This window comes from Furipterus horrens, unplaced genomic scaffold, assembly GCF_987537825.1.
Source record: "Furipterus horrens unplaced genomic scaffold, mFurHor1.1.pri manual_scaffold_4, whole genome shotgun sequence".
NCBI lineage: Eukaryota > Metazoa > Chordata > Mammalia > Chiroptera > Furipteridae > Furipterus > Furipterus horrens.
The window spans coordinates 9,599,539-9,625,119 of NW_028327174.1; the positions used below are offsets into that span (position 1 = coordinate 9,599,539).

The 25,581-nt window shown below is 50.9% G+C and overlaps 1 protein-coding gene and 1 pseudogene across 1 annotated transcript; one reads left to right on the top strand and one right to left on the bottom strand.

Moving 5' to 3' along the window:
* Positions 1-1,343: 1,343 nt before the first annotated feature.
* Positions 1,344-16,247, bottom strand: ISX (intestine specific homeobox). The gene is made up of 4 exons (XM_090275340.1): positions 15,056-16,247; positions 4,804-4,955; positions 2,976-3,092; positions 1,344-2,097 (listed from the first exon to the last, which is right to left on the bottom strand). Exons 1-4 carry the CDS (start codon positions 15,285-15,287, stop codon positions 1,870-1,872), a joined length of 729 nt encoding a protein of 242 aa, XP_090131466.1. The 5' UTR covers positions 15,288-16,247; the 3' UTR covers positions 1,344-1,869.
* On the top strand, positions 6,718-7,193 carry LOC150011104 (large ribosomal subunit protein uL14 pseudogene; annotated as a pseudogene).
* Positions 16,248-25,581: the final 9,334 nt, after the last annotated feature.

Sequence of the window (25,581 nt, forward strand, 5' to 3'; positions counted from 1 at the left end):
TCGAGAGACCGCAGTGGTATTTGTGTAAACACTTTTCCAGTCCCACCCTCAACCTAGCAAAGTCCTCTGTAGGAAGGAAGGGAACAAAGGGGGACATCTCAAATGCGACTGAGTTTAAATCTGAGCATGTGAGGGATCAGTAACACAGAAGTTATTAGAATAAAATTTCTTCCAACAACAGAGAAAGTAAATCCAGTGATTGCAAAATGACAAAAATGACATTTTGCACATTTGAGTTCAGGGCTATGAAATGGGTACCTGCTACCTGAGTCAGTAAGTTAGGAGATAAGGAGATACCCATTTTGTTAATCAACTTTTGCCCGTCCCCCACCCCCCACCCCTAACCTTCTCCTTCCATCCAGAGTTTACTGGAGGCTGGATGTCAATAAGAACAGTCAGGGTTCTGGGTGGTTTGCAAAACACATTCCCATTGTGGTCTGGACTTGGTTCTGGCACATTGCATGACAAAGGACAGATCGAGCCTCGCTGCCTCCAATGTACAGATGAGAAAGCTGAGGCCTAGAGAGATTAAATGGCCATGTTTGTTATACAGCAAATTAGAGAGCGTGCAGCACTAAGGCCCAGGCTTCCTGGTTCCCAGTCCAACCCCTGGGTGGGGCGGGGAGCCAGGCAGACTGCAGAGGTGCTGGGACTTGGGGCAGAATCCTAGAATTTCTAGGATTGCACGTGAAGATCAGTCCAGCCTGCCCAGCTCAGGGGATAAAGCCCTGTCCTCCCCAACTGGGCGCATCTAAGCAATGCTCGCACAGAAAGGAAGTTCAGGGGACGCCCTCCCTGTGAGCAGGTGTGACATCCCACGGCAGCCACTTTCCTGGTGGAATCTGGGAAAACACCACTCCACCCTCACACTTGGCAAAACGCTTCCACTTTCTTTCACAGCCTCCTGATTGCTCTGTGAGGCAGGCCAGGCAGCCAGGCCATTTTACAGATGCCAAAACTGAGGCCCAGGCAAGGCATGTGGTTGGTTTGCCTGAGATCTCGCGGCAAAGCAATAGCGGAGTCAAATGAAACCCTAGACTTTTCAGAACAGAGTGAGGCTGGTCTTTCAGCTAGGCTCCTTGCTGGGAAATAAACTGCAAAGAACTTGCAGTCCTACTCTTCATTTGAACCAGAAATGACACCCCCCCACCCCAAATTCAATAGAATAACCAAAGACACTAAGTTCTGTTTAAAATAAAAAATTTTCCTATATTTCTCTCTCTCTTTGAGACATTCACATCAAAACCATATAGAATGTGAGACACGGACCAACTGCAAGGTCACTGACGAGTGTTGAGCCTGCAGGGGAAGGTCAGCACTATCCCTTCGACCAGCCTGGACTGAGCCTTGCTTATTCATGTCAATATCCAGTTCCATTCACGGAGCACTGCGTAGGTGCTGAATAAATGTGTCAGGAAGGAAAGAGCAAACAACCTCTCACTGGCCTCTTCTATGCCCCTGCTCTCGCCATTGTTCACCTCGCCAAAGGAAGGGCCGGAAGGCCCTCAGAGGCCATCTTGTCCAATTGCTTCATGTTGCACGTGAGGTCCAGATAGGGTGAGTGAGTGGCTGGAGGTCACACAGCAAGTGGGAGGAAGCACAGGTGAGAGATGACCTCCTCATTCCAGGGCTCGCCCTGAGATGTGAAAAACCTCCGTCATTGAGCTGGGAGGGCCACCTTGTCAGGAGAGGTGAGGGCTCCCTTCAGAATCGGCCGCCGTGCTGCTGAGTCGGCTGCAGTCTTCTCATGGGCATGCTCAGGGAGGCTTCCTGCGATGCGGGCCATCCTTGGTCTGGGCACCTCCCTGCCGCTTACCTTCACGAGGAGAGGAGGGTGGCTTCATTGGAGACAGGACATCCATCCAGTCCCTATGTCGAAGTGGCACAGATGCCACCCCACTTGGGGTGCAGAGGTGGAATGAAGCAGAGGGCAGGGATGCAGGTCTGCTGGGTGAAGGGGCCCAGGAGAGGTTGTGTCTCCCATGGGTGGCATGGGAGGAGGCTGGTCCAGGCAGAGGCCGGCTGACCTTGAGCTGGTAGATAACATCCCATGGGAGGAGCCAACCTGGGCAGTGCAGGGGGCAGCAGCAGAAGACCCTGTCACAGGGAGAGGTCAGGAGATCAGTGAGTCCTCTGCTTCAGCCTGGGTTGGCCCTGAGCTTCTCAACTTCCCCCTCCCCCCCATGGCTTGGGCAGTGCGGGGTGGGGAGGGGTCCGGCTGGGGGCAATCGCCTGCAGTGAGGGCCAGAGGGCCTGGCCCTCACCCCACCATTCACAGCAATTGGCTGGTGTGGAAAAGTCACTTTGCTTCTCAGAGCCCAGTTTCTGCATTAGCAAAAATAATAAAAAAAAATAATAAAAAATAAATAAAAAACAAAAAATCCTGCCTCGTAGCATTGTTGTGGGTCTCCACAAACCTTTAGCCACAGGACGGCCCACTGTGTGGAGTGCTGTCTCCCAGAGTTTAGCATCTGGGAAACACTCTGAATAGGTGTTGACTCGATGGACAGCTGATACTTAGGGAGCACTTTCTACGTGCCAAGCAATCTTCACATCTCAGTCATTTCATCCTCATCAACAGCATTACTGTCCTCTGAGGGGCACAGTGACTCTTCCAGGTCACCCTGCTGCTAAGGGCAGAGCTGGGATTCAAACCCGGGCAGTCTGACTCCAGCGCTCAAGCCCCTTGTGCTACCCTTTACTCCGTGACCCTATTCTGTAACCTGAAGTTTTACACAAGTAATACAAAGAGAAGGGAGAGAAGCACTGTGATGGTCACTCAGTGCATAAGGCCACGGGGACCGAGACAGGCAATGATTTGTCCCAGGTGCTGCAGACTTCCAGAACCTCCTTGCCCATGTTCTTTCTAAAAAAAAAAAAAAATTCCTCTGAAGTGACTCCTCCCATGTGGGTCTGGAAGGGATGTTACCAGACAGTGTGTCCCCTCCTGTCCTCTTGGTGCCTCAGCTACTCACGGCCACGTCTGGATTTGTGGCTGGGGCCAAGTCGGCCTCACTCGGCTGCTGCAGAGCCCCAAGGCTGCCCATCCTCTCCTGCTTCCGCCACTTGGCTCGCTGGTTCTGGAACCAGATCTGATGAAGAAGAGAGAGGATGGCGATGAGCAAAAGGGTTTTTCCCCATTTGGCACCTCCCCCAACATGCTTAATAACAATGCCTCCCAAGGGACTTTCCAGTTGAGAAAGCTCATGACGTACAGAATTTCTTTGGCCCTGGAGGTGAGCCTTCTGATCAGAATGGTGGGATCACAACCTTCAATGCCTGCAGGGCTGGGGGCTCCTTGGAGAGGGAAGCAGCTGGGTGCCACAAAATTGGGAGTGGTGGGGTCTGTGGTACACAGAGCCTCAGGGGCAGCCTCTCAGCTTCAGCCAACAGCCGCCATGTGAAATGTGAGCCCAGTCCTTCAGGCTTATCCAGTTTCTAAGACAGACATCTTGAGTTTTATGTGAAAGCTCTGAGTTTTAAGATACTGCACAGATCAAATAAAACCCACCGGTGAGCCATTTCCTATTGGCAGCCGACCTGTTGGCAACCCCTGTGAGCCCCTTGGCATCTACAGGAACTTGGGCAGTTTCCTGTATTCACAAGCCACCTGACTGTCCCTGACACGTGACCATCTTACCTGGTCATTTTGCTGAAACACCGCTGAAGTCTGAGCCACTGAGCTGGTACTACCAAGTTAGCTGGTGACAGATTCCAAATGCAAAGAAAAAGGGGAGAAGTCTGAGGTGGGAGCAGTCCTCAGCCAGAGGAAAAGCAGGTTGGGATAAAATGGAGAGTAGAGTGTTGATCTGGGCCCTAGCTCAGGTTTTGAGTTGGCGCGAGTGCATCCTATTTGTTTTTAAAGTATGAGTGACTTAGAAAACTATGTTAGTGAGCAAGCCGACAGTACGACAGTTGGATTCGGGTTTGCTAGAACAGTACTTGCAAAACTGGAGATGTGCCAAGAGTGCAGGACATGCCCCTAGCGAGTGACAAGGGGCTACTGTGTCTCCAGCCATGGATAAAACCATAGACACTCTGGGTGAAGAAATCACAGAGCGCAGATTAGGCAATCAGTGCTTGAACCAGGTCTCAGACCACGGATTCAGGGTCTTTCCACTTCAAAGTGATAGCCACGTGATCAGGGGCTGGAAAACGAAGGCCGGTTGACAGGCTCTGGCCCTCCACCTGTTTGTATGGCCCATAAGCTAAGAATGGTTTTCGCATTTTAAATGGTTGCACAAAAACCCAAAGAGAAATAACGTTTTGTGATGCATGTAACTTATACAAAATTCACATTTTAGTGTTCATGGATAAAGTTTTATTGAAACACTGCCATGCTCGTTTGTTTATATATTGTCTGTGGCTGCTTTTATGCTACAAGCAATATATAGTTGAATACTTGTGATGTGACTGTATGGCCCCCAAAACCTAACATAATTCCCATCTGGCCCTTCACAGAAAAATTTTGTTGACCGCAGTCTAGATTGTCAAGAGGTATTTTGTGAATGGGGTTGCATGGTGGATGATGTTCTGAAACTATAGCCAAGTGGAAAAGAAGGGCATTGATGGCCATCACCAATGTCAGCTCACTCCATTTTCACCCTCCAAGGAGAGAAATCATCCTCTAACTAGGTGACCTCATCTTCTGGAATGTAATATTTAACAAATATGACTGTATTCATGGGACAAAGCCAATGGGAAGATTCAGACAGGGCAGCCCTGGAGGCTCCTGGATTCATAGTGTCTCACCCGTGGCCTCAGGTGCACTGAGGTGGGGACGGAGAGTGGGGATGGTTGTACCTGTACCCGAGCTTCTGGGAGGTTGATCCTGGCTGCCAGCTGATTGCGAACATGGATGTCTGGGTAGTGGGTGAAGTGGAAGATCTTCTCCAGCTCATATAGCTGCTCTGTGGTGAAGGTAGTTCGGACCCTCCGCCTGCTCTTCCTCTCCTCTGGATGGAAGAGGGAGGGGCCAAATTGTGTTAGTGACCTTGGTGTTGGCTTTGGGTTGCCTTGCTTCACTCTTTCAAGCTCTGTGGCCACTACCAAGTGTCGGCCCCTGTTTCCTACAATATCAAAGTCTTGCAATATCTTTTTTCTAAAAATCCTTCCCCTTGGCTGATCTCCTCCTATCCATCCTGGATGGTGAGACCAAGATAACCTCCCAGAAACTCCTCTGATTGTCTTTTTGCTGCTTAGGTGCCTTTAACGTCTCCCCCTTGTCTACAACGGGGTGTGGCCAACTAGAGCCTGTGGGCCAAACCTGGCCCACTGTCTGGTTTTGTCAATGAAGTTTTATTGGAACAAGGTCACTCCCATTGGCTTACGTACTGTCTGTGACTGCTTTCATGCTCTAACGGCAGAGATGAGTAGTTGCAACGGAGACCATATGGCTCACAAAACATAAAATAAATACCACCGGGCCCTTTACGGAAAAAGTTTGCTAGCCTTGGTCTGCAGGATAAAGGCTGATCTCCAGAGCAATGAGCCCCTTCCAGCCTGCTTCCGACCGCCTGTCCAGCCTCATGTCCACTCAGGGTCAACTATATCATTTGTGAGGCCTAGTGCAGGATGAAAATGTGGTCTCCTTATTCAAAAGGCTTTTTCTTTTCGTTCTCAGCCTCTCTCTTGACGTGTCAGGTGTTTTCTGACTTGCTGCTCAGGGCCGTGCTCTCTCGGGCACAGAGATACTAACGGAGTGAGTACGGACCCTCACAGCACCCAAGGACTGCCCTCCTCCCACCAGTGCCCGGCCCGTGCTACCCCCCAGGATAGAGAAGGCAGCTGTCACTGGGTGGGGGCTGGGAAACAGGTGGCTGAGAGCCCATCCCAGGGAAGAGGGGACTGAACACAAATTGAGGCTTCAGGCACCTGGTAGGTGCTTCGTGATATCATTGAGCTTCACTTACAAAACATAAATTTAAACATAACATTATTAAGAATTTCAAGATGATAACCATAGCATTAAACCGCTTCTGAGTGTGGGTCCCAGTGCAGCCACACCGGTCATGCCTCTGTGTGTGTGTGTGTGTGTGTGTGTGTGTGGCGATCAGGTATTTGATTTAGACATGTTAAATTTGAGGGGCCTATTGGCTGCGCAAAGGAAGCTCCCTACTAGGTACATGCATGTATATTTAGAGCTCAAAGGGGAGCCCTGATTGAGGTTCACATCTGGGAATAGTCAGCACGCATTTGGCTTCTGCAGTCATGGGAGTGAGTGAGATCACCGAGGCAGGAAATGCAGGTGAAGAAGAAGAAGAGCAGAGGGTCTAAGAATAAGCCTGAGCCCCTCTGCCACCTATTGGTGCAGCAGCCAGTGAGGGAGCCAGGAGAAGCCAACAGGGAGACCGAGAAGGGGGCGCTCTCTGAGGCAGGAGGAAAGTAAGGAAGAGGCTGCCACGTGGGTGCCCAGCGAAGAAACTGTTTCAAGGAAGAAGGCTCGGCTGCACCCATGCTATGCATAGATCAGTGACAACGAGGACAGAAGAGTGGTCACGGAACCTCGCCAGACCGAGGCCCTTCCTGACGGCCGTTCCCACGGAGCAGAGATGGTGAGGGCTCCCTGGCCAGTGGGCAGGGAAGAGAAGGAGGGTGAAGCAGAGCAGGTGGCAGCTGCAGACCACTCTCCGAGGTTTGCTGGGAATGCGGGGGAAGAAGGGCAGTTGGCAGCTGGAGAGAGAAGGCGTGGTCCAGGGGGCATGACAATAATGAACGTTAGCTTTCTGTCCCTTTCCGGCATTTGGGATGTCACCGCGAGGATGCGGTGGGTCCTCCTGGGCAAAGTTCCAATTCCCTTGGGTTTTCTGGTGGGAGCCATGACCAACTGTGCTAACACAGAAGGAAAAAATCTGTATGTCATTTCTGTGAAGAGGCTCAGGGGACGACTGAACAGATTTCCTGCTGCTGGTGTGAGTGACATGGTGACGGCCATGTCAACAAAGGCACACAGGCACTCAGAAAGAAGGTACAGCCCCTGGAGGGAATTTGACAATGCAAGTCATACTGGAGGAAAGATGGAATGTTTCCTTATTCGGAAGAGAATTGGGGTCACAGTAAACAATGAAGGTGAGAAGAAAGGTCCTGCCATCACAGGACCAGCTGCAGAGGCGTGTTCAGATTTGTGGTCCAGGATGGCAGATTTCCAGTGTATTTGTAAAAATAAAACCATTGAAAATTATTCCCCCTGGTGAATAATGGACTTTATAACATCCTGCAAACTCCCCAGTAAAATTCCTCCCAGTGTTGCAATTTCCTTTAACTGCCACGTCACTGCAGGAAAGAGTATCATCTGTCACAGAGCCAACCATGACGGCGCTGGGGAAACTGGGAGAGCAGGGCAGGTGCGAGGAAGGGTGGACTGGCACGTGCCCATCTCTGCTGGTGCCTGGGGAGGAGAAAGATGTTCGGAGGAGAGCGTGGTGTTCCCCAGGAGCTCTGGGTGGTGACTTAGAGCAGAACGGAGCTGCCCATCGGGCACAGGGCGGGGTGGGATGGGGAAGGGCAGCGTCTTAGGGTGGGCTCTGGAGGCATGGAGGTCCACACTTCCGTTTCCCGACCACGTTCAGGAGGAGGCTGCTCTAGGGAAGGGGTGAGAGAGCCAGCAAGGCTGACACCTGGCTTAGACCACAGGAGGCAGAAGCCATACAGCGCAAAGGGAATTTGGAACAGAGAAGAAGGTCGAATACAGAGCTCAGCCCATAGAAATCTGGACTTCATTAACCAAGAGGCTAGAAAGATGAGCTCTTGGATGGAGCCCCCCATGCACAGGATAAAGGTTCTTCACCATCACGCAGGGCTGGGGTCTCCTGGGCCCCAGTCTGAGAGGACGATGGGGGTGATGGGCCCCAGTTTTGGAGCTCTGGAAGGAGCACTGGACTGGAAGGGAGGAAACCCTTGAGTTCCTGTCCAGGCAGAGAGGCCCAGAAGCTGGTGGCCCCTGTGGGGCGGTGGGGAGGGGGTGAGGAAGGTGATGGGAAACCAGCCCCCTTTCAGAGGTGCTCCTCTCCCTGTTAACTGTGCAACGTGTGACTCACACTTCAGTGGGTCCTCACACAGAATGAGTCAGCAGAACTTAATTAAACCTGAGCCGTTTAGCACATCGATCATAAGAAATACACAATTTACACAGGTGATTAGGCCACCTAATTATACACCGATGTTTCTCCGTGCTCGGTTCCCTCTCCTGATTGCTCCTTCTCCGGGGTCTGCTAATGGGCCCTGGCTGCTCAGCTACAGGCCCTGGGGGCTTTGCCACTGGGTGAGGTCTCTGGAAATGGGTCTTGTCCTTGCCTTCCTAAGGCAGTGGGTTCAGCATGGAGAAGATTCAGGGCACCCTTGGGAGCCCCCCTGCAGGCTGGGGGCACCTCCTGGACATGACGGGTGGGGTGCAGAGCAGGAGTCCTGCAGGGCAGACCTGCATGGACCTCTTCTCTCCAGTCCGGTCATGGATGTCCTACAGTTCCCTTGTGCCCACAGCATCAACCATGGCCTCCTCTGGGAAGCCTTCCCTGGCCTCCCTGATGAACCAAACCTCCCTTAGAATAGGCCATCAAAGTACCATGTCACCCTCTCCCCAGCACCTACCATAGCTGTCATTGTGCTGTCAGTGGTGATCGCTGGGTGGCTATTTGTCTGCCCTGCTAGATGAGGGCTGAGCTGTTCTCTACCTCACCCCCACTCCCAGCTAATACCTGTGGCGGCTTCAAGACGGGACCCTTTGAGTTCTTGTCTCTGTGAACGTGGGCCACCCCAGTGACTCCTGTAACAAACAGAGTGCACGGAAGCACTGCTCTGAGGTTTCTTAGCCTGGGCCGTCAGAGGAGGCAGCTTCCACCTGGCTCCTTCCTCCTGGATTGTCAATGCTGAGCGATGCCACTGCCATTTTGGGGGGACACTCAAGACACATGTGGAACGCCCTGCTGGGAGAGAAACTGAGGCCTCCTCTAACAGCTGGCTCTGCTCATCAGCCATGGGTGCGAGCCACCGTGGGATGGGGGCAGATTCTCTATTCCAGCCCAGCCTTCAGGTGACTGCAGCGTCACAGGGACCCCGAACCAGAGTGACCCAGTTAAGTTATTTCCAGGTTCCTGATCCACAGAATCTGAGTGAGATAATAAATGTTTATGGTTCTCTGAAACCACTAAGCTTGGGGACAATGTGTGTGTGTGTGTGTGTGTGTAGCAATATATAAACCTGCCACTCAGTGGCCATTCAGTCGCTCTTGTCGCTTGCCTCGATGGAGCATGTGATGGATACATCAAATTTAAATTACAGCCAATGAATGCTAAAGCCTCCACTGTCCACTCGGGATTCTCCCAGTGCTGACACTCTGCGGTCTTGTTATTAGCAGTCATGTTTTCCAACCCCCGCTTGCATCCGTCAGACGTCTTTGCACTCCAGAACAACTTTCCGCTGCCAGGATATGTATTTCTCGGATAAAAGGCCCAGAGAATTCTGTTACCATAGATAGTTAGCTAATTATTAAGAAAGGAAGAAAAGGGAATGAGACATTGAGTTTAATAACCTGGGGAGCGTGAGCCTGTTTGCGTCACCAGGAAGCTACAGCTTCACACCCCAGGGGATCATAGCATTGCTCTGCCAAGGGGATTAAACACTCCTTTCTCTCCCCATCCAGGACTGGATTGTTGGGGGACACAGCAGAGGTCCTGGACCCAAGAGGTCTGTCAGCATAGCTTGGGGAAACCAGGAATTTGTTGGCAGGTGGGCCTGTCAAAAAGCTTGGGAGATTGTTTGTTTTAAAAAAGCACCTGGTCTGTCCCAAACCCGAGCTAATACAATCCCAGGGGAACAGAGAGCCGTCTCTCTCGCCTCCTGGTAACGCGCTTGCCTGGTGTGTTCGCACATTCTTTCTCTCCTGGGAGCATGTGACCGCGGGGATCTAGCAGCGACCAGACATGCGGCAGACTGGGAAGCAGGAACTCTGGACACTGGCTTTTGTTTTGGCCTTGCCGAGGACACGGTTGGACTTTTTCCGTGGAGGGACGGAGGGAGGTGGGACATTGGAAACCCAGGGGCAGATTTCTGCCTGAATGGGACTTGCCACATCACTGTTCTCCTGCCTGCGTCCTTGGAATGCTTTCCTTGTGATCCCATAAAAGAGCCCGATTTTTACCTACAACAATTTCAAGGAGTATGTTTGCTCCACTTCCCAAAGGATTTAAGCTTCGGTTTCACACCGTGGCCACTGGCTTCATCACACGGCCTCTGTTCCTTTCTGTCTTGTTGCCCTACTTCATTGCTGGTGGTCTCTGTGCATCACAAATAAGCTACGTGTGCTTAAATCATTTCCTTTGGGATCCCACACAAATACAATTTTTGTTTTGTTTTGTTTTGTTTTGTTATTTTACAAGCAGGTGTCAAGTCTTGTACTGCCTTGTATTCTCACAGAGCCTAAGAAGGAGTCAGGTTTTCAATTTCAGAACCAGCCTCCAGGTGCCCCCAGCCCTGTGGAAATGTCCCCATGGCCACGTTAGGTTGTGACTTTGGTGGGAGGGACTGAGAGAGGGTGTTTGAAAGAGAGAGACCAAACCAGACTTCTCCTGGGGGAGCTACAAGCTTTTAGCTCTGCATCCTTTAGCCCGGCTCCTGCCTGCTCTCTCGGGAGCCCTGGTTTGTTCTGTCTGGGGGCCATTAATGAAGAGCCATGAGACACAGAACGGGTCTCAGACCCAATCTGAATCCCAGTGCCCGGGACAGGGCAGACCCCCTGCCTTTGGTTTGAGGTGGTGCAGGGGAGCAGGAGGAGGGGGAGGGGAAGGAGGGAGAGGAGGGGGAAGGGGAGAGGAGAAAGGAAAGAGGAAGGGAGCAGGGGAGAGAAGGGAGAAAGAGGAAAATGAGGGGGAAGAAGAAGAGAGGGAAGGTGTAATGAGTTGAATTGTGTTTTCCCCCCAAATACACGTCCAAGTCCTGACCTCTGGTACCTGTGCATGTGACCTGATTTGGACACATTATCTTTGTAGATTTAATTAAAGATCGTGAGGTGAGATCCTTCTGATTCAGGGTGAGCCTAAGTCCAATGGCTGGTGCCGTTACATGAGAATGGGGAGGGAGATTTGGTCCAGACCCAGAGGTAGAGGCCAGGCGAGGTGGAGGCAGAGAGTGGAGTGACCCCGGCAGCCACCAGAAGCCAGGAGCGAGGCATTGAGCAGATTTTTCCTTGGGGCCTCTGGAAGGAACCACCCTTTAGATACCTTGGTTTTGGACTTCTGGCCTCCAGAATGAAAGAGAATACATTTCTGTTGTTTAAAGCCAGGGGAAGAAGAGAGAAAGAAGAGGAAAAGGAGAGAGAAGCGTGTGCGCGTTCATGTGTGTGTGTGTGTAGGGGTCGGGTAGAGGGTGGGGTGGGGTGGAGGGGACAGAGGCTTCTAAAGGCCGAAGGTTTGGAGGTGTGTAAAGAGTAGGAAGGACTGGAAACCAGAGAGAAGCTCTATGTGCCCGGGGGGTAGAGAGTGAGGAGCAGGGAGGGCGTGATGGGAGCTGGACTGGGGATAAGCAGGGCCAGTCTGTGGAAGACTCTGAATGCCACACCAAGGCCGCGGGGTTGATAAACCACAGCCCGAGGCCAGATCTGGCCCCAAGCTTCTTACTGTAAATAAAGTTTTATGGGAATATAGACATACCCATTCACTTACACATGGTCTCCTTTCCAGCTATGACAGCCGAGTTGAGCAATTGCAGCAGAGACCCTGTAGCCATTAAAGCTTAAATTTACTATGTGGGCCTTTGTAGAAAAACTTTGCTGACCACTGCTATAGGACATTCCTCAGATCCCCAGAATTCCACCCTCCTGGTCACCTCCACCAGACAGGATGGGCAGAAGTCAGCACTGCTCATGGTGGTGGCCCCAGGGTCTCATTGCCATTGAATCCACCCGGCTCCAGGTGGTGGTCACTATGTCCGGTTCTGTTCATTCACCTTCACCTTCCCAGCCCCCAGCCTTGCCCAGAGGAAACATTTAGCAGCGATTCACTGAGTGCCTGAATGGCTCACGAGTAGGCCAGAAGACCATACTGGTTTACCCACTGAGGTGGTCTCTTCCTCTCTGCTTTCCTCCCAGCAGTTGCAATTTCCTGGCAGAAGGTCATCAGTGGGACAGGTGCAAAGATGGTCTCTCTCTTCCTAAGGTCTGAGCCTCTGGTCCGAGCCTCCTGATTGACGCTCCCTTGATTTTGGAGGGTCCCCAAACCTCGGGCGCTTGCCCCTCTCAGAAGGAAGGAGTGCTCAGCTGGGCTCAGCATTCTCTTTACTTGGGAGACCCTCTTGGAATTTTCCATTGGCTTGAGATGTAGGAGGGTCTAAGCCTTGGATTATGAGGGTCCCTGTGAGAGTGGAAAGATGTGGGGAGACTGGACCTTCTTCTGGGTAAATGGCTGGTCCAGCTCTTAGAGGTATTGGCTCTGCATCCTGGGTAACTGGCCTGGCCCGAGCTCCTGGAGGTATTGGTTCTGCAGCTCAGAACAAGCCATTCTGCCTCCCGGGGCCTCAGCCTCCTCCTGGGGGCTGGGCCTGGAATGCTGCGTTTTCACAAACCCCCTGGTGCTTGGGATCCGGAAGTAATGTTTGTCCGTCAGCCTCTGTGAGCCACACCACGAAAGCCCTTTAAGTGTTAAGTGAAGCCCAAAAGGAATCGACTCCTTTGTTGTTACTATCGGGATGATGGAGGGCACTGTACACACTGATTCTGGTCCTGCAGGTCACAAGGAAACAAGCGGGGCTGGGGACCCTGGGAGGGCAGGGAGAGGCTCACCCTCCCCAGTCACCCTGTCTCTGCCTGCCCAGCAGGGAGACTCCTGCCCCCTGCTTGGAGGAAGCTTCTGCTGTGGAAAATCACCAGGAGTGAAATCGCCAAGGCTTTTCAGCAACGAGTCTGTTGCAGAATCAGTCCTGTTTTGCCAGAGCTGGGAAGGACTTCAGGAATGTTCCAGCTCTCTCCTTCCATGCTCCAGATGGTGAAACGGAGGCCCAAAGAGCAGGGGCTTGCCTGAGGCCCTCCTGTGACTGGTGCCAGACTGGGGCTTTGAGGCCAGATTTCTGGAATCCCAGCTCCCTGCCCTCCTTGCCCAGCACCTCACAGGCTCCAGCTCACTTACAGTTTCTGCCAGTTACCTCGGTGATTTTTTTCTGACAGGTTGGCATACCATCTGAATTATTATGTGCTCAGCAGCTTCCCAAATAGGCTTTTTAAAAATGTAAGTGAATAAACTTATTTAAAAACAAAACCTCACATTGTGACCCAAAATAAGCAACCAGTATCACGGGTCCTAAACAGAAGCTTCGTGTAGAAATAATTGGAACTATTGACATAAATGGCCTTTGTGCCCCTCAGAGTCACCTTGAAAACCACCGGCAGGCCCTGCGGTGGTCTTCTGGAAATACAGAATCCCAGCAGAACGGGGTGTGGATGGGTTTAAGCCACATTCTGGGATAACCTAGCGTGGATGGACTCGGGCCTCCAGGTCTCAGTTCCAGTGCTGACTCCCATGCCGTTTTTGCGGGTGATTTGCCTTCTCCTCTTGGTTCATCATCCGTGAGGTGGGGGCTCCCAAAGGTGACAACATGAAAGAAGGACGGCCATGAGAGTGCCGTGAGCCAGGGACACTATCTCATGTCACCATGCTCTTTGGGCAATCACTTACTGGGGGTCTGCTCTGGGTTTAGCAGGGTAGCTGACATGGAACGTGCCAGAGTCTTTAGAGGGGGTTCAGAAAAAGTGGCCGGCCACCTTTTTGCCGTCAGCCATTGTCAGGCTAGGAGAAGGGAAGCCCCTCAGTAGGGAAGATCAGACCTCCCCCCCCCCACCCCCATCTCAGAGAAGACAGTCATGGATTTTATGTAGCTGCAGTAAGAGAGACTGAGGTTAGACTCCAAGAAGAATTGTTTCTGTGAATGCTCATTTAATTCACTGGAAGATATTAATTAACTTCTGAAAATGAAGCTGGGAATCCTTTCCCATTAATAAGCTCAGCTACAGGGAACCCCTGCCAAAGGAAACCTCCCACCCCCTGCCCCAGGAAGGAGTGGCCCTCCAGGGTCTTTCCCTGCAGCTGAGCACAACGCCCTCTTGGGAGACTTGTGGTGGGGGATGGAGCGGGGCTGTGTGTGTGGTAAGAGATGACCTCACAACATCACAGGCTCCTCTGAGCATCCTTTCCAGCCTTTCCTTGGATTAAAGAGGTGGAAATGGGGAGAGAGCTGGGACCCTCACGTGAGAACTCCAGGCTCATCGACTGTCAGACTCCAGTGGATGCTTGGGATTTCACCTCATCTTCCCTTTCCTTTACTCAACCGGCTCACTGAGGGTAGAGTGGAGGCCTGAATTGGAAAGGGACTTCCCCGAGGTCACTCAGGCCAGGGTAGAACTGAGACAGACATCACGAATTCCTCACTCTTAGCAGGGTGCTTGCATCCACCTCTGGGTCCTTCATTGAGCCAGCTGTCAGGGAAGGGTCTGAGAGCTGGTCATCGTTATTTGAGGACATGTCCTGGGCTGGGCTACTCGCCTGGGGATGGGGGGTTGGTCAGGGTGGGCAGATCCAGGCAAAGCTTCAGTCACTAGAAGCTGTGCCAACTGGATTCGTCTTACGAAGAAGAACGGGCTACACTGAGCAGTGTTTAGGGGCAGCCGGAGCCAGGCTCCGATCTCGGGTCTTCTGCTTACTAGCTGGGCAACTTGAGGACACCATCCTGCGCTTCTCATTCGTAGATGAGTAGCCACATCTATCAGGTTATGATCATTGCGCCTTTCCACTGAAGTTAAAGAGGAGGCACACACAGCCTCCGGGACAATGCCTGTCATGTTGTAAATGCTGAATAAATAAGGGGTAACAAGCCTTCTCAGCAGTGGCCTGCTGACAGGAAAAAGTCTCCGTCTCTGCATTTTGCAAATGACTGAGCATCGGTTTTGCGTCTGAACAATCACTGCTCTGGGCTAGATAGAAAGAGATTTAAGGTCCCAGCCCAGTGGCCTCTCTGCCTGAGCCCCGCTGGATCTTGGAGACCAGGAATGGATCAGAAATGAGCAGAAGACACTTACCGCGGGGCTGGTCCTGTAGGGACCTCTCCGGCCTGGAGTCTGTACCTTCTGCTTTCCTGGTGCCCGGTTCACTTGCCCCTTCGCATCGGACCCCATCGCACCTGTTGGCGGGCCTCCTTAAAATCTCCTCAATGGAGAAGGACAGGCCCTGTTTCTTGGGGGCCTCAGAGCATCCTGAGTAGTTCTGCTTCTCCATAGGCCCGCAGAGAGCAGGGACCACCTTGTTCTCCATAAGCAGCTGAAATAGGCTTTGTGTGTGCCCAGGGTGATGCTGGTCGAGGCTGGCTACTTCCTCCACTGAAACTCCTGAAATCAAGGGGGCAGGCGGAGGCGGAGAACGGGGAACCTCATGTCAGATTAGCCAGGCACCATTCAGTCTCCCCAGGGACTTCCATGGGATCACCCCTGGGATCAAGGAGGCAGGTCACATGGGAAGAGCTGGAACAGGCTGTACTCTGAGCCCACGGGCTCAGAGCCCTCACCAGCTCAATGTCAAAGGCATCACCACCGTTGCCAAATTGGCTTCAGTCTTACTGCAGAGGGTCTTCTCCAGGTGGGTGGCCTAGGTCCGGGGCCCCAAGGTCCCAGCCATTGGGCTGCAAGGCACAGAGCTGGAAGGAAGAGAAAGCCTGCCCCCAGAGGAGATCTGGGGCAGTGTGTCCACCTTTTTGCTCTGTCTCTGGCTTGTGTGGCCTTTCCTGCTGGTCTCTGAAAGGCTGCAGTGCCACTCTTGGGTCCCAGGTGGCCAATTCTGTCCCGGGCCACACCACAACTTGTGGGGTGTTCCCAGAAACCCTCCGGGACTTCTCTCAATTCTGCTGCTTCTCGACTCCAGAAATGCGCTTTCCGGGGCCCCTGTGCCTCTGTTGTCCTGCAGGTGGGGGCTCAGAGCACGGTCACGGGGTCACTGCCAGGCTATGTCTCCGTGATGGGGCTGGGCTGAGCGCTGAGCCTCCCACGCGTCTCTGGTCTGGCCCCGACGTTCCTCCATTCTTCTCTCCCTGACCTCACTTCTTAAGTCTCTCCACGGGCACTTGGACTGGGGTGCCTCTTTGTGCTTTTTGGCGTCTTTTCTGCTTCTTTCCTGCATGCACGCCCCTTACCTGCCCCCTGAGGCAGCCCTGAAGAGCTCTGTCTCTGTTCAGTACACCGTCGGCTGGGAGCTGACAGGTACGGACCTGTCCTTGCCAGGAGTTCTGTTCCCAGTGGCTACGTAACCAGGGAGGAGGGGGCAGTAAAACGGCTGATAAGAGAAGAAACTCTCCAACCTCCTTAACGCCGGGATGCAGACGTTTAGAAATAGGGGCAGGAGGCAGAGGGGATGGGTTTGAGAGATCTGGGGGTGGGGGGGGTGGGTTGTGCTTGTAAACTGGACAGACTGGAGCAGGACAAGGACAGGTGGAGACAGGATGGCCAGGAAGTGTCCCCAGGCCCAATAAAGTGTGTTTACTCAGCCAGGAGAGTTTATGGGTCTGCTTTAGGCTGGAGGCTGGGCCAGGGTGCAGTCTGCTGGGTGTTGACACAGGTAGACTCTCAGGTGTGCCTGCAAATATCAGAGCAGGGAAGGCCTTCTGAGCCCTGCTGGTGTATGAGGGGACACTGAGACCCAGACCAAGGGGCTGTAGTAGATCGCACAAAGGTCTGATCTAAGCACCCTCCTGGGGAGCTCCAGGGTACCATGCTGGGCGAAAGTGACAGATACCCCACATGAATTGGGACATTAGAATCTAGACCTCCGTCAGAGGGTGGGGGTGGGAAGGTTGACCCTTACGCCCTGAGGAGGGAGAGTCAGGAGTGTTAGGGACCCCCCCCCTGAGATGGGGAACAAGTAAAGACTATGCAGTCTGTTTTAGGAGCTGTTCCCCGCGGATGTGTCAGGCTACTGGACCCAGCTACGGGACTCTGGGCTCTGTCGCGGGCCCAAGCACACCCTAAAATCTTGGGAGCATCACTGCTCACCCATGTCACAGCCAATGTCATTGGATGTTCATTCATGGACCCAGGCTCCTTCCAGAGCGTGACGTGGAGAGAGGAGAAAGGGGAGTCATCACTGTGTTCCCCCATTTAATGTACTTGAAGACAGGCAAGCACCGAAATTCACCTGCATGGTGCACTATTCTCGTTTCAGTGATGGGAGAGGGGTCTCATTTTCTAAAGAGGTATTTGGGGGGAACATGCTGGAAAGGTAGGTTGGCGCCATCTGTTCATTTCTGCGTCCATCCCATATTTTTTAAGCACCACTATGATGTGCCAGACCCTGAGTGCCATGCTGGAAAGACAGCTGTGATTGAAATAGACAAGCTCCCTCTTCTCATGGAGTTTACGTTGACAATGGACTCCTAATAAATAAATGCCCAATATAATTTGCATTTGTGACAATGTCATAAAGAAAACAAAGCAGAATGATGAGCTGGAGAATGGTCCTGTGAGGGAAGGCCGGGAGGGAAGACCCTTCAGTGTTTTCAGATTTGAATTTTACCCCACAGGCAATACAGAGCCGTGGGTGTTTATGGGAGATCATGTGGGTTTTGCTTTGGGACACTGCCAGGAAAGGTGTGTGTCCAGGCACGCGGGGCGGTGGCACTTCCTGAGGAACCGGCTCAGTGACTGTTTCTCTCCTGCGTCTTGGGGAAAGAAGGAAGAGGGGAAGGAAAGCAGAAGGAAACACGTTCCTCGAGAGCCTGCCCTTTGGTTATCTCAGCATGTGCCTTGCGCTGCTCCCAGCTGGACCACCCCCAAAGCTCGGCCAACACGATCGCCTTTGACGCTCATGACGCTCATGGCCTCCGCAGGACGTGGGAGTTATGAACGCTCTTGGATACAGTTGAAGGGATTGAGCTTCGCGTGGGAAGAGACTCACTCAAGATCCCCCTGGTAGTTGCTAGAAAGAGGCAGAGTCCCAGCTTGGACCTGAGTTTTTATCACCCAGTATGGACCTCTTTCCGCGTATCCACACTGCCTCTTAAGAGTGGTGTTACAATTCTGAGTTTTAAGAAGGAACTCGCAGGAAAGCATCTGTTTGGCGACCCCAGTGGGTGGGTGGTTGAGAGAGCTGAGGTCTGCGGGCTCCCACTTTATTACCTCCGTCCAGAGTAATTTGGGTCTAGTCTTCTGTGCGTTTGGGGTTCTGTGGTGTGGGCTTCCTTTGTGGTAGAAGGTCTTCACTCTGTGGGCAAGGTTATGTGGGCTGAGGGATCAGGGACAATGACCCTGGCTCATCACGGAGGTGGCCGGGTGAGAGGATCAGGAGTTCTCAGTGGATGCCCTGTCCTTGTACTGTTTGCCCTTGAGACTTGCTTTTGCCCTGGTCTCCTGGGGGAACCGAGATGATTAGGCCTGCCATTCTGAGCTCACGTTTGATTCTTTTTTCACTCTGGTTTCTGTTGAGACCATTCACAGCCATCCTATAGTCTGTGAAGTGCTTATGCCCCTTTGCTTGACAATGAGAACTTGACCTTCCAAGTGGACTGGGCAGATCCTAGAGGCTCCCTAAATGGAGAGTGGCAATACTCAGCACACAGGACAGAACACAGAGCTCTTTCTTTTTGGGATTCGGTGACCAGAGATTGGACCTGGCTTAAAGTTGATTCACCTTTCTTGTCTGGCACATGCAGTCTCATGGGATCTGCATGATGCTTAAAGGTCTCCATTTATACCACCTATCTAAGGTCAGTCAGAATATCAGGTTGGCGTAGGGTTTGCAGGGTCCTGCTTGCACTGCTCTGGAAGCAGCAGAAGAACTGTATTATATATATATATATATATATATATATATATATATATGATACCTCCTCGCAAACAACTGTATCAAGCTGAGAGGACAATTTCTCACCAACAGATTTATAGAGTCCAGTATTTCTGGGTATTAGTGTATGGCAAGGATCTGAGGAAATTCAATCTTTTATTCATTTGGTGCCTACTGTGCATCAGACACCAGGCTGAGTATTGAGTAAGGCCAACAAGGTTCCTGCCCTGATGGGGTTATAGATCCGAGAGGAGACAAAGTAAACAAGCAGACAAGTAGATAAAATTATTGCAAGTTATGGTAAGCAGTGTGAAGGGCGCAGTGCCGCCGATGGTATTAGCCTGTCTTACTTACTGCTATGTTCGGGAAGTGGTTATTAGGTATGGAGAAAGTAGTACTATCCCTCCCACCTTGACCATACGTATGTATGGCTGTGCTCAGGACTGTTAGAACTCACGGTTACCACACCTCAAAGGATGGGGGGAGTGCAGAGACAGGAATCAAACTTTCAAACTGGTGCAAATTGCTTCTTGAAATCTTTGGAAATACTGTGAGAGGCCTTGGACTTACCTCCTCACCCCCTGTCAGGGTGGCTGTTGGCAAATTAAAACCGACTGTGTTGGCTCATTTTGATTTGGGTAAATGTGGATTTTGTCCTTGTAGTTCTTGGCTCGATGAAGACTGACAGAAGAATCCACGTCCCGGTGAAGCAGACCACGATTTCCAGCAGAGCACAGGAACCATGGGCTTTGGTCCCTGCTTCCTTTATGGGGTATTTTATGACTTGAAAGAATTTTTGGATGAGTTGAGTGAATTGCCCTTTGTTATGAAGAACAGAAAGTTAAAAGTCTTTTCTATGCAGATGACATGGTTTTATTGTCACCAACCAGGAATGGCCTCATTACTGTCAGAAAAAAATGGCTCAGGATAACTGCTCCAACCCCCCATTGTCATATTTGGCAGATGGCCTCCAACATGGAATTGGCTTTTCTCCAACAACCTGTGAATTGCATCCATTCTTATAGTCACTGAGGGTTACATTTCCCTACTAAGCCATTTGGGGGGCTCATCAAGTGGTGATGTTTGCTGAACATTAGGTGTCTGAGGGTGCAGTGTTAGGATTTCCCTAAAGCCTTCTTGGGAGTTGTGTAAAATGTATTTTGAAGAAAATTATTTTAAGCTAAAATGATCAAGGCTTAACTTGGTGAACCAGGACATTATTTCTTGCTGTGGGAGCAGGTACAGAGCTATTCTCTTAAGGAAAACAGCTTCTCACAGGTGTTCCCACAGGTATTTCCACAGGTGTTCTCACAGGTGTTCCCATAGGTGTTCCCACAGGTGTTCTCACAGGTGTTCCCATAGGTGTTCGCACAGGTGTTCCCACAGGTGTTCGCACAGGTGTTCCCACAGGTGTTTGCACAGGTGTTCCCACAGGTGTTCTCACAAGTGTTCCCACAGGTATTCTTTTAGCTTCTCTTCATGCAGAGGCTGACTACTCACTTGATTGACTGTTAATGCACATAGGTCTTCCGTCAGCTGGTAACACAGAATATATATGTGGTAGGCTGGTTATTACTAGAGACTGTAACTTCAAACTGCTTGCTATCCACACGATGTCTCTGAAGAGGGGAGAAATGCATTCTCCGGAGTCACCTGAGGAAAGGTGTCAGATCTTCCTGAGGCTCCCATGATGTTTTCCTTAGGAGAGCTGCCAAGCAAGGAAAGGCCCCATTCTCTTGAGCTACTGGGCAGTTTTCTAAGTTTTAGAATCACCGTCATCCTGACCACTTGTAGGTGGTTGTGTTTCCATTTTCTCCATGGTTCCTAGGAAGCTCTGTTAAAAAAACAAACAAACTAAAAAACAACAATTATTTGGCCTCTTGGATCTTAGACTTTGCTGGGCTTCATTTTCCTCACCCTGGTTTCTCAATCTATTTGTTCCTTTAAAGTATGTGTTGGGTTGTCTGTATTCAAATAAGCCTCATCAAACCTTTCTGGGGATAAGGCAGAGATATGGATAAACACTAGTACAAAGAACAGGACAATCTATCCATCATCCCAGAACACCCCCCTCCATCCATCATCCCAGAACACCCCCCCTAAAACAACTAGTGAGTATTCGGAAAGACTGGAACCCAAGTCTCCTGACTGCCTAGCCAGTGTTTGCCTCTCAGCCCAGGAGCTAGGCCCATGAGTTTAGCAAGAAGAGGTTAATTGTTGTGGAGGTGACAAACTTCTGCTCCCACAGACAGAAATCCTGGGTAAAAGGTAAGCACAGACTTTTGGATACACTGGTGAATGTGACACCTAAGCTGCTGGAACCCGAAGGACCTCACAGAGTCAGAGAAGAAATAGCCCATGGGGCACTTCCACCGCCTGGGAGCACAAACATCAGCTGAAGGTGAATTCTTAGCCAAACACTATGAACTACACGAGGAGACGGATGTTGTCTGGGAGGGGGGCAGCCCAGCCCAGAGGAGGAAGCGTACCTCCAATCACACTCACCTGGAAACCGGCCAAGGGGAGGGGCTGGAGAGCGTTCCAGGCACAGGGAACAGCCTAGGCGAAGGCCTGGAGGCAGGAGGGAGCCTGGAAGGCTTGGGGAAGGGCAAGAGGTTCGAGATGACTGCAGTCGGTGTGCATTCATGCATGTGCACGTGTGTGCATGTGTGTGCATTCACACGTCTCTCTGTGTGTGTGCTACACATGTGCTGGAGTACACACAGATGCGGGGCCCAGGCCCAAACTAATCAGCCTGACACACAAGCTCTTCATGATCTGCCTTCTGTCTCTGCTTCTCTTTCTGCCCCAAATCTACACAAGAGAGTCCTTGTTCCTGAATGTGCACCAGGACCTCTGGGTGGCTTTCTCTGCCCTCCCTGGCTGGGTTAGGTCCTCTCCTCCGTGCCCCTCAGCTCTCCCAACTTCCCACTGTTAAATAAAATAAAATAAAATAAAATAAAATGGAGATCAGGCTTGAAAATCCCTCAAGCAGACAAAACCCGTTTAAGTCACGGAAGCGAAACAAAATCTAGCTTATTTCATGAACACAAGTGAAACTTGACAGAGATCATTTCTTGTAAATGCCTCTGATAATCATAAAAGGTATTTGTCACCTTCCTAGGATGATCTAAGATAATCACTTTTAACCAATGCCCTGCCATCTGGAAACCCCCTACTGTAAAAACCAATCGCTTTAAAGGTTAGACAATGTTCTCACTTTTGCTTTAGAAGCCGTCCTATTAATGGCACGCCTCTCTCTGAACTTCATGCCAGTGTCGGGTTTGAAGTCTCGTTCACGAACGGTTTGTTTCTTGCTCAATAAAATATTCATCTCCAGCAAAGCTCTCTGGATGTTTCTTTGGACACCACTGGAAGGCATTTCTGAGCCCACCCCTAACGCAGTGGTTTGCACACAGGGGCTGCGGAACGAACATGCGTGTTAGCAGAGCAGTTAGCATTTTGGTTTGACTGTATGTCGCAGAATATAGAAATAACAGTCTTAAATATATAAATGTATTTTTTTTCTGTTTTGTAAAAGGAGCTCCCGGGCTATCAGGCTAAAGCGGTGTTCGCTATCATCAGGATCTTACCTACCTTAGTACCGGCTCTGTCCTCAAGGTGGCCTCACAGTGCAGGCTGGCTGCCCGGGCTGTAAGGTGGAAGGGACAAGGGACCAGTCTCTCAGCTCCGTCTGCCTCTTTCTCAAGGGCTTTTCTGGAGGGAACTTCACTTAATGATTTTCTCTCTTGTCTCATTTAATCTCCTCTCTTAGCTGAAAGCGGGGCTAGGAAATGTAGTCTTTAACCTGGGAACATATTCACTCTCAATAAATTGGTAACAGGAAAGGAAATATGCATATTGGAGGGACATAAAATCCAGTAGCTTTCACTATAGTTTGAGTTGGGAGCTATAATGAGCAAGTGCCCCAAAAAACCTGGAGAAAGGAATTAAGATGACCTTTTTGGGGACATGCTTAATAATGAACACATAACACACGGCAGCAGAGATGTGCAAAGAAACATAACGAGACCCAAAGCCTGTACACCTGTCAAGAATATATCAATGTGAAAAGGTTGGTCAGCCCCTGGGGCACAGAGAAGACCCTCACAGGCACAAATGTGGGGAATGCCTCCTTCTGACCCCTGGGGTCAGGGAGCGGGCCACGGGGAGAATTTTTCTAAGTGGACCTGAGTTTTTCTGGTCCCGAAGACCACATTCTTGGGATGTGTGTGCACAACCAATTGCATGAGTCCGAGTCTACATCAGCATCTTGCGGTACAAGTTGCTATAGAATTAAACAGCTTGGACCCTCACAGCTCATCCATGTGAGCATGCTGGAACTCAAATAAATAAATATGTAACATGGCAGGCAATGAATGCTATAAAGGGGGGAAAAAGCAGAGTAGGGAGATGAGAATGGGAGGGAAGGTGCCAGAGAGGCAGGGAAGCCTCTCAGCAAGAGCAAGAGAAGAGACGTCAGGAAGCCGGAGTCCTCACACCGGCTCTGCTGTCGACTTGCTTGTGTGCGGCTACATCACGGGTCCCAGCGGTCACCTCCGTGGAATGGAGCATTGGACCGCTGGCCAGAAGGATGCAGTGAAGAAGAGCATGGTCCTCTGAGTGGGTGGGGGGGGGGGGCTCCCACCTTTGAATCCCAGCTTGACTGTGCACTGAGCAAGCGACTTAATCTCCCTGAACCCTGCTTGGTCTCATCTGTAAAGTGGAAACGGGGGCAGCTCCCGCCCAGGTGTGTCTCCCGGTGGCTTGAACGAGGTAGTGCAAGAAAGCGCCTGCGTAAATTGGGTGCCTGACGGGTAGCGGTTTGCTCCCCCGCGTTCCCCGCTGGACCAGGAAACGCTGTCCTTTCTTGATAATCTGCTTCCAGCTGTCACAGTCGCTAACTCCAGATTCCCTCTTGCAGCCCATCTCCCTGGTGACAGTTGCTATGATTGTCTCAAAAGTTCAAGGGCTACCACCCACTGCGTGGAAGTCTCTGGGTGCTGCTGTCTGGAGTCCCTTCAACCCTCAATTTATTGGGTTTGTCGTCCCTGCTGACTTCTCAAATGAGCCCATAAATTAGGAATATTAATAATGTGTCCCTGGATTTTAAACTAGTAACCTGTATTATGGGGTTTATTTGTGGACCAGTTATGATCAGTTGACATTTCCGTCCACATCACGATGCATCAGGATGTGAGTGGTTCTCGTCCTGGTGCTCTGAGGGCCGCAGGGAAGCATGAGCTGAGGGGCAGAGGGTTATGTAGCTACAAGGATGTGAGTCCTTGTTTCTTCTGCACCCACAGGCTCCGTCACTTCTCAGGTGTGTTAAAAATGCTTGACACCCTCTTGCTCACCTTCTGCAATCTAGAGCTTTCCTTAAGTGGGTCATTCATTCATTCACTCATTCACTCACTCCTTCCTTCTTTCTTGCCCACCTTCCCTCCATCCTTTGACGAATGTGTACTGAGTACCTATTATTTCTTTGGGTAAGTCTGTAATTGTATCAGTAGGCGTGATGATGAAGATGAGGATGAAAAAAAGAACAACCCTCTTCTGTTTTTGAGTACATGCCAGATTTTCCAGAGAAGGACGCTGGAGCAGACAAGCAGTAAAATAACTTGTCTCAGGTCAGAGAGGTTAGTTGATTTGACCAAAGCCACACAGCAAAGGAGAGGAGCCAGGGAACTTAGGGCGAGTTACTTCAACCCTCTGCACTCCAGTTTCTTCCTTTATAAGGTGGATTTACTGTTAGAACCCATGTCACAGGGCTGCTGTGAGAATTGAACAGGAAGGGCTTTGGATGGTGCTGGCCTGCAGAAGGTACTCAGGACTCAGTAGCTGCTGCTATTGGCACTGTACCTAAAATCGATCATTTAGTTGAAATCTCCTGAGAGCCTCATGAGGAAACGGAGACCCCAAGAATATCTTGCCCAAGGCCACCCAGCAAAGAAATAACAAGGGTGGGATTTGAACCTAGACCCATCTTGCTCTAGGTGCTTTCATCTCTCTCTCTCTCTCCCTCTTTCTTTATCTCTCAAACACATGCACATGCACACACACACACACACATGCACACACACATACAGATGATCTGTTAATTAGCTGGACTAATAATTGTTTTGCTATGTATATATCAAATCATGTTGTATACCTTAAACATATACAATTTTTAGTAAATAAAATTTTAAAAAAGGTGAAACAGCCTATGAGGTTTGAGTGGAAATTTAGATTATTCACCCATCCTCACTGGAAATCAGGGAGGACTTCCTGGAGGTGGTGCTTGGGCAGAACTGGGAGACCACTGGAGGTCATCTCTCTTACATGACAGAGAGGGGAAATGAAGTGCCTAGCAAGGGGTGGGGGACAGTGCCACACAGGTTTACTTCTTAATTCTGCCACTTACTAGCTGTGTGAGCTTTGCCTAGGGACATCTCTGGGCTCATAGCCCCTCATCTCTTAAGTGGGACTAATGATGTCTATGTCACAGGCTTGTTGCAAGGATTCGAGTAGAGCACAGTGTCCAGCACCTGGTCAGTCTCCTCTTGATACGTGCTGTTATTATTTCCAAGGTCTCACAGGGCAGGTGATGGTATCGTGGTGGATGCTGTGGCTGACTCCCCACCACTCATTGCACCTTTGCCCTGTTGGGTGGTGTCACTTCAGTTTGGGGAACTGACCTCAGCTTCGAGCCTAGGCGCAGACTGGCCCAAATCTAACACCTAGGAATTATCCAATCCCTTTCCCTCACATCCCACATCTAAATCATCAGTGTTGCTGC

Coding starts and splice junctions, on each gene's coding strand:
- ISX (XM_090275340.1), bottom strand. CDS start 15,287: ATGGAGAACAAGGTGGTCCCTGCTCTCTGCGGGCCTATGGAGAAGCAG. Junction 3,093..4,803: donor TCCCAGAAGCTCGGGTACAG/GTACAACCATCC, acceptor CTTCTTCATCAG/ATCTGGTTCCAGAACCAGCG. Junction 2,098..2,975: donor CCACAAATCCAGACGTGGCC/GTGAGTAGCTGA, acceptor TCCCTGTGACAG/GGTCTTCTGCTGCTGCCCCC.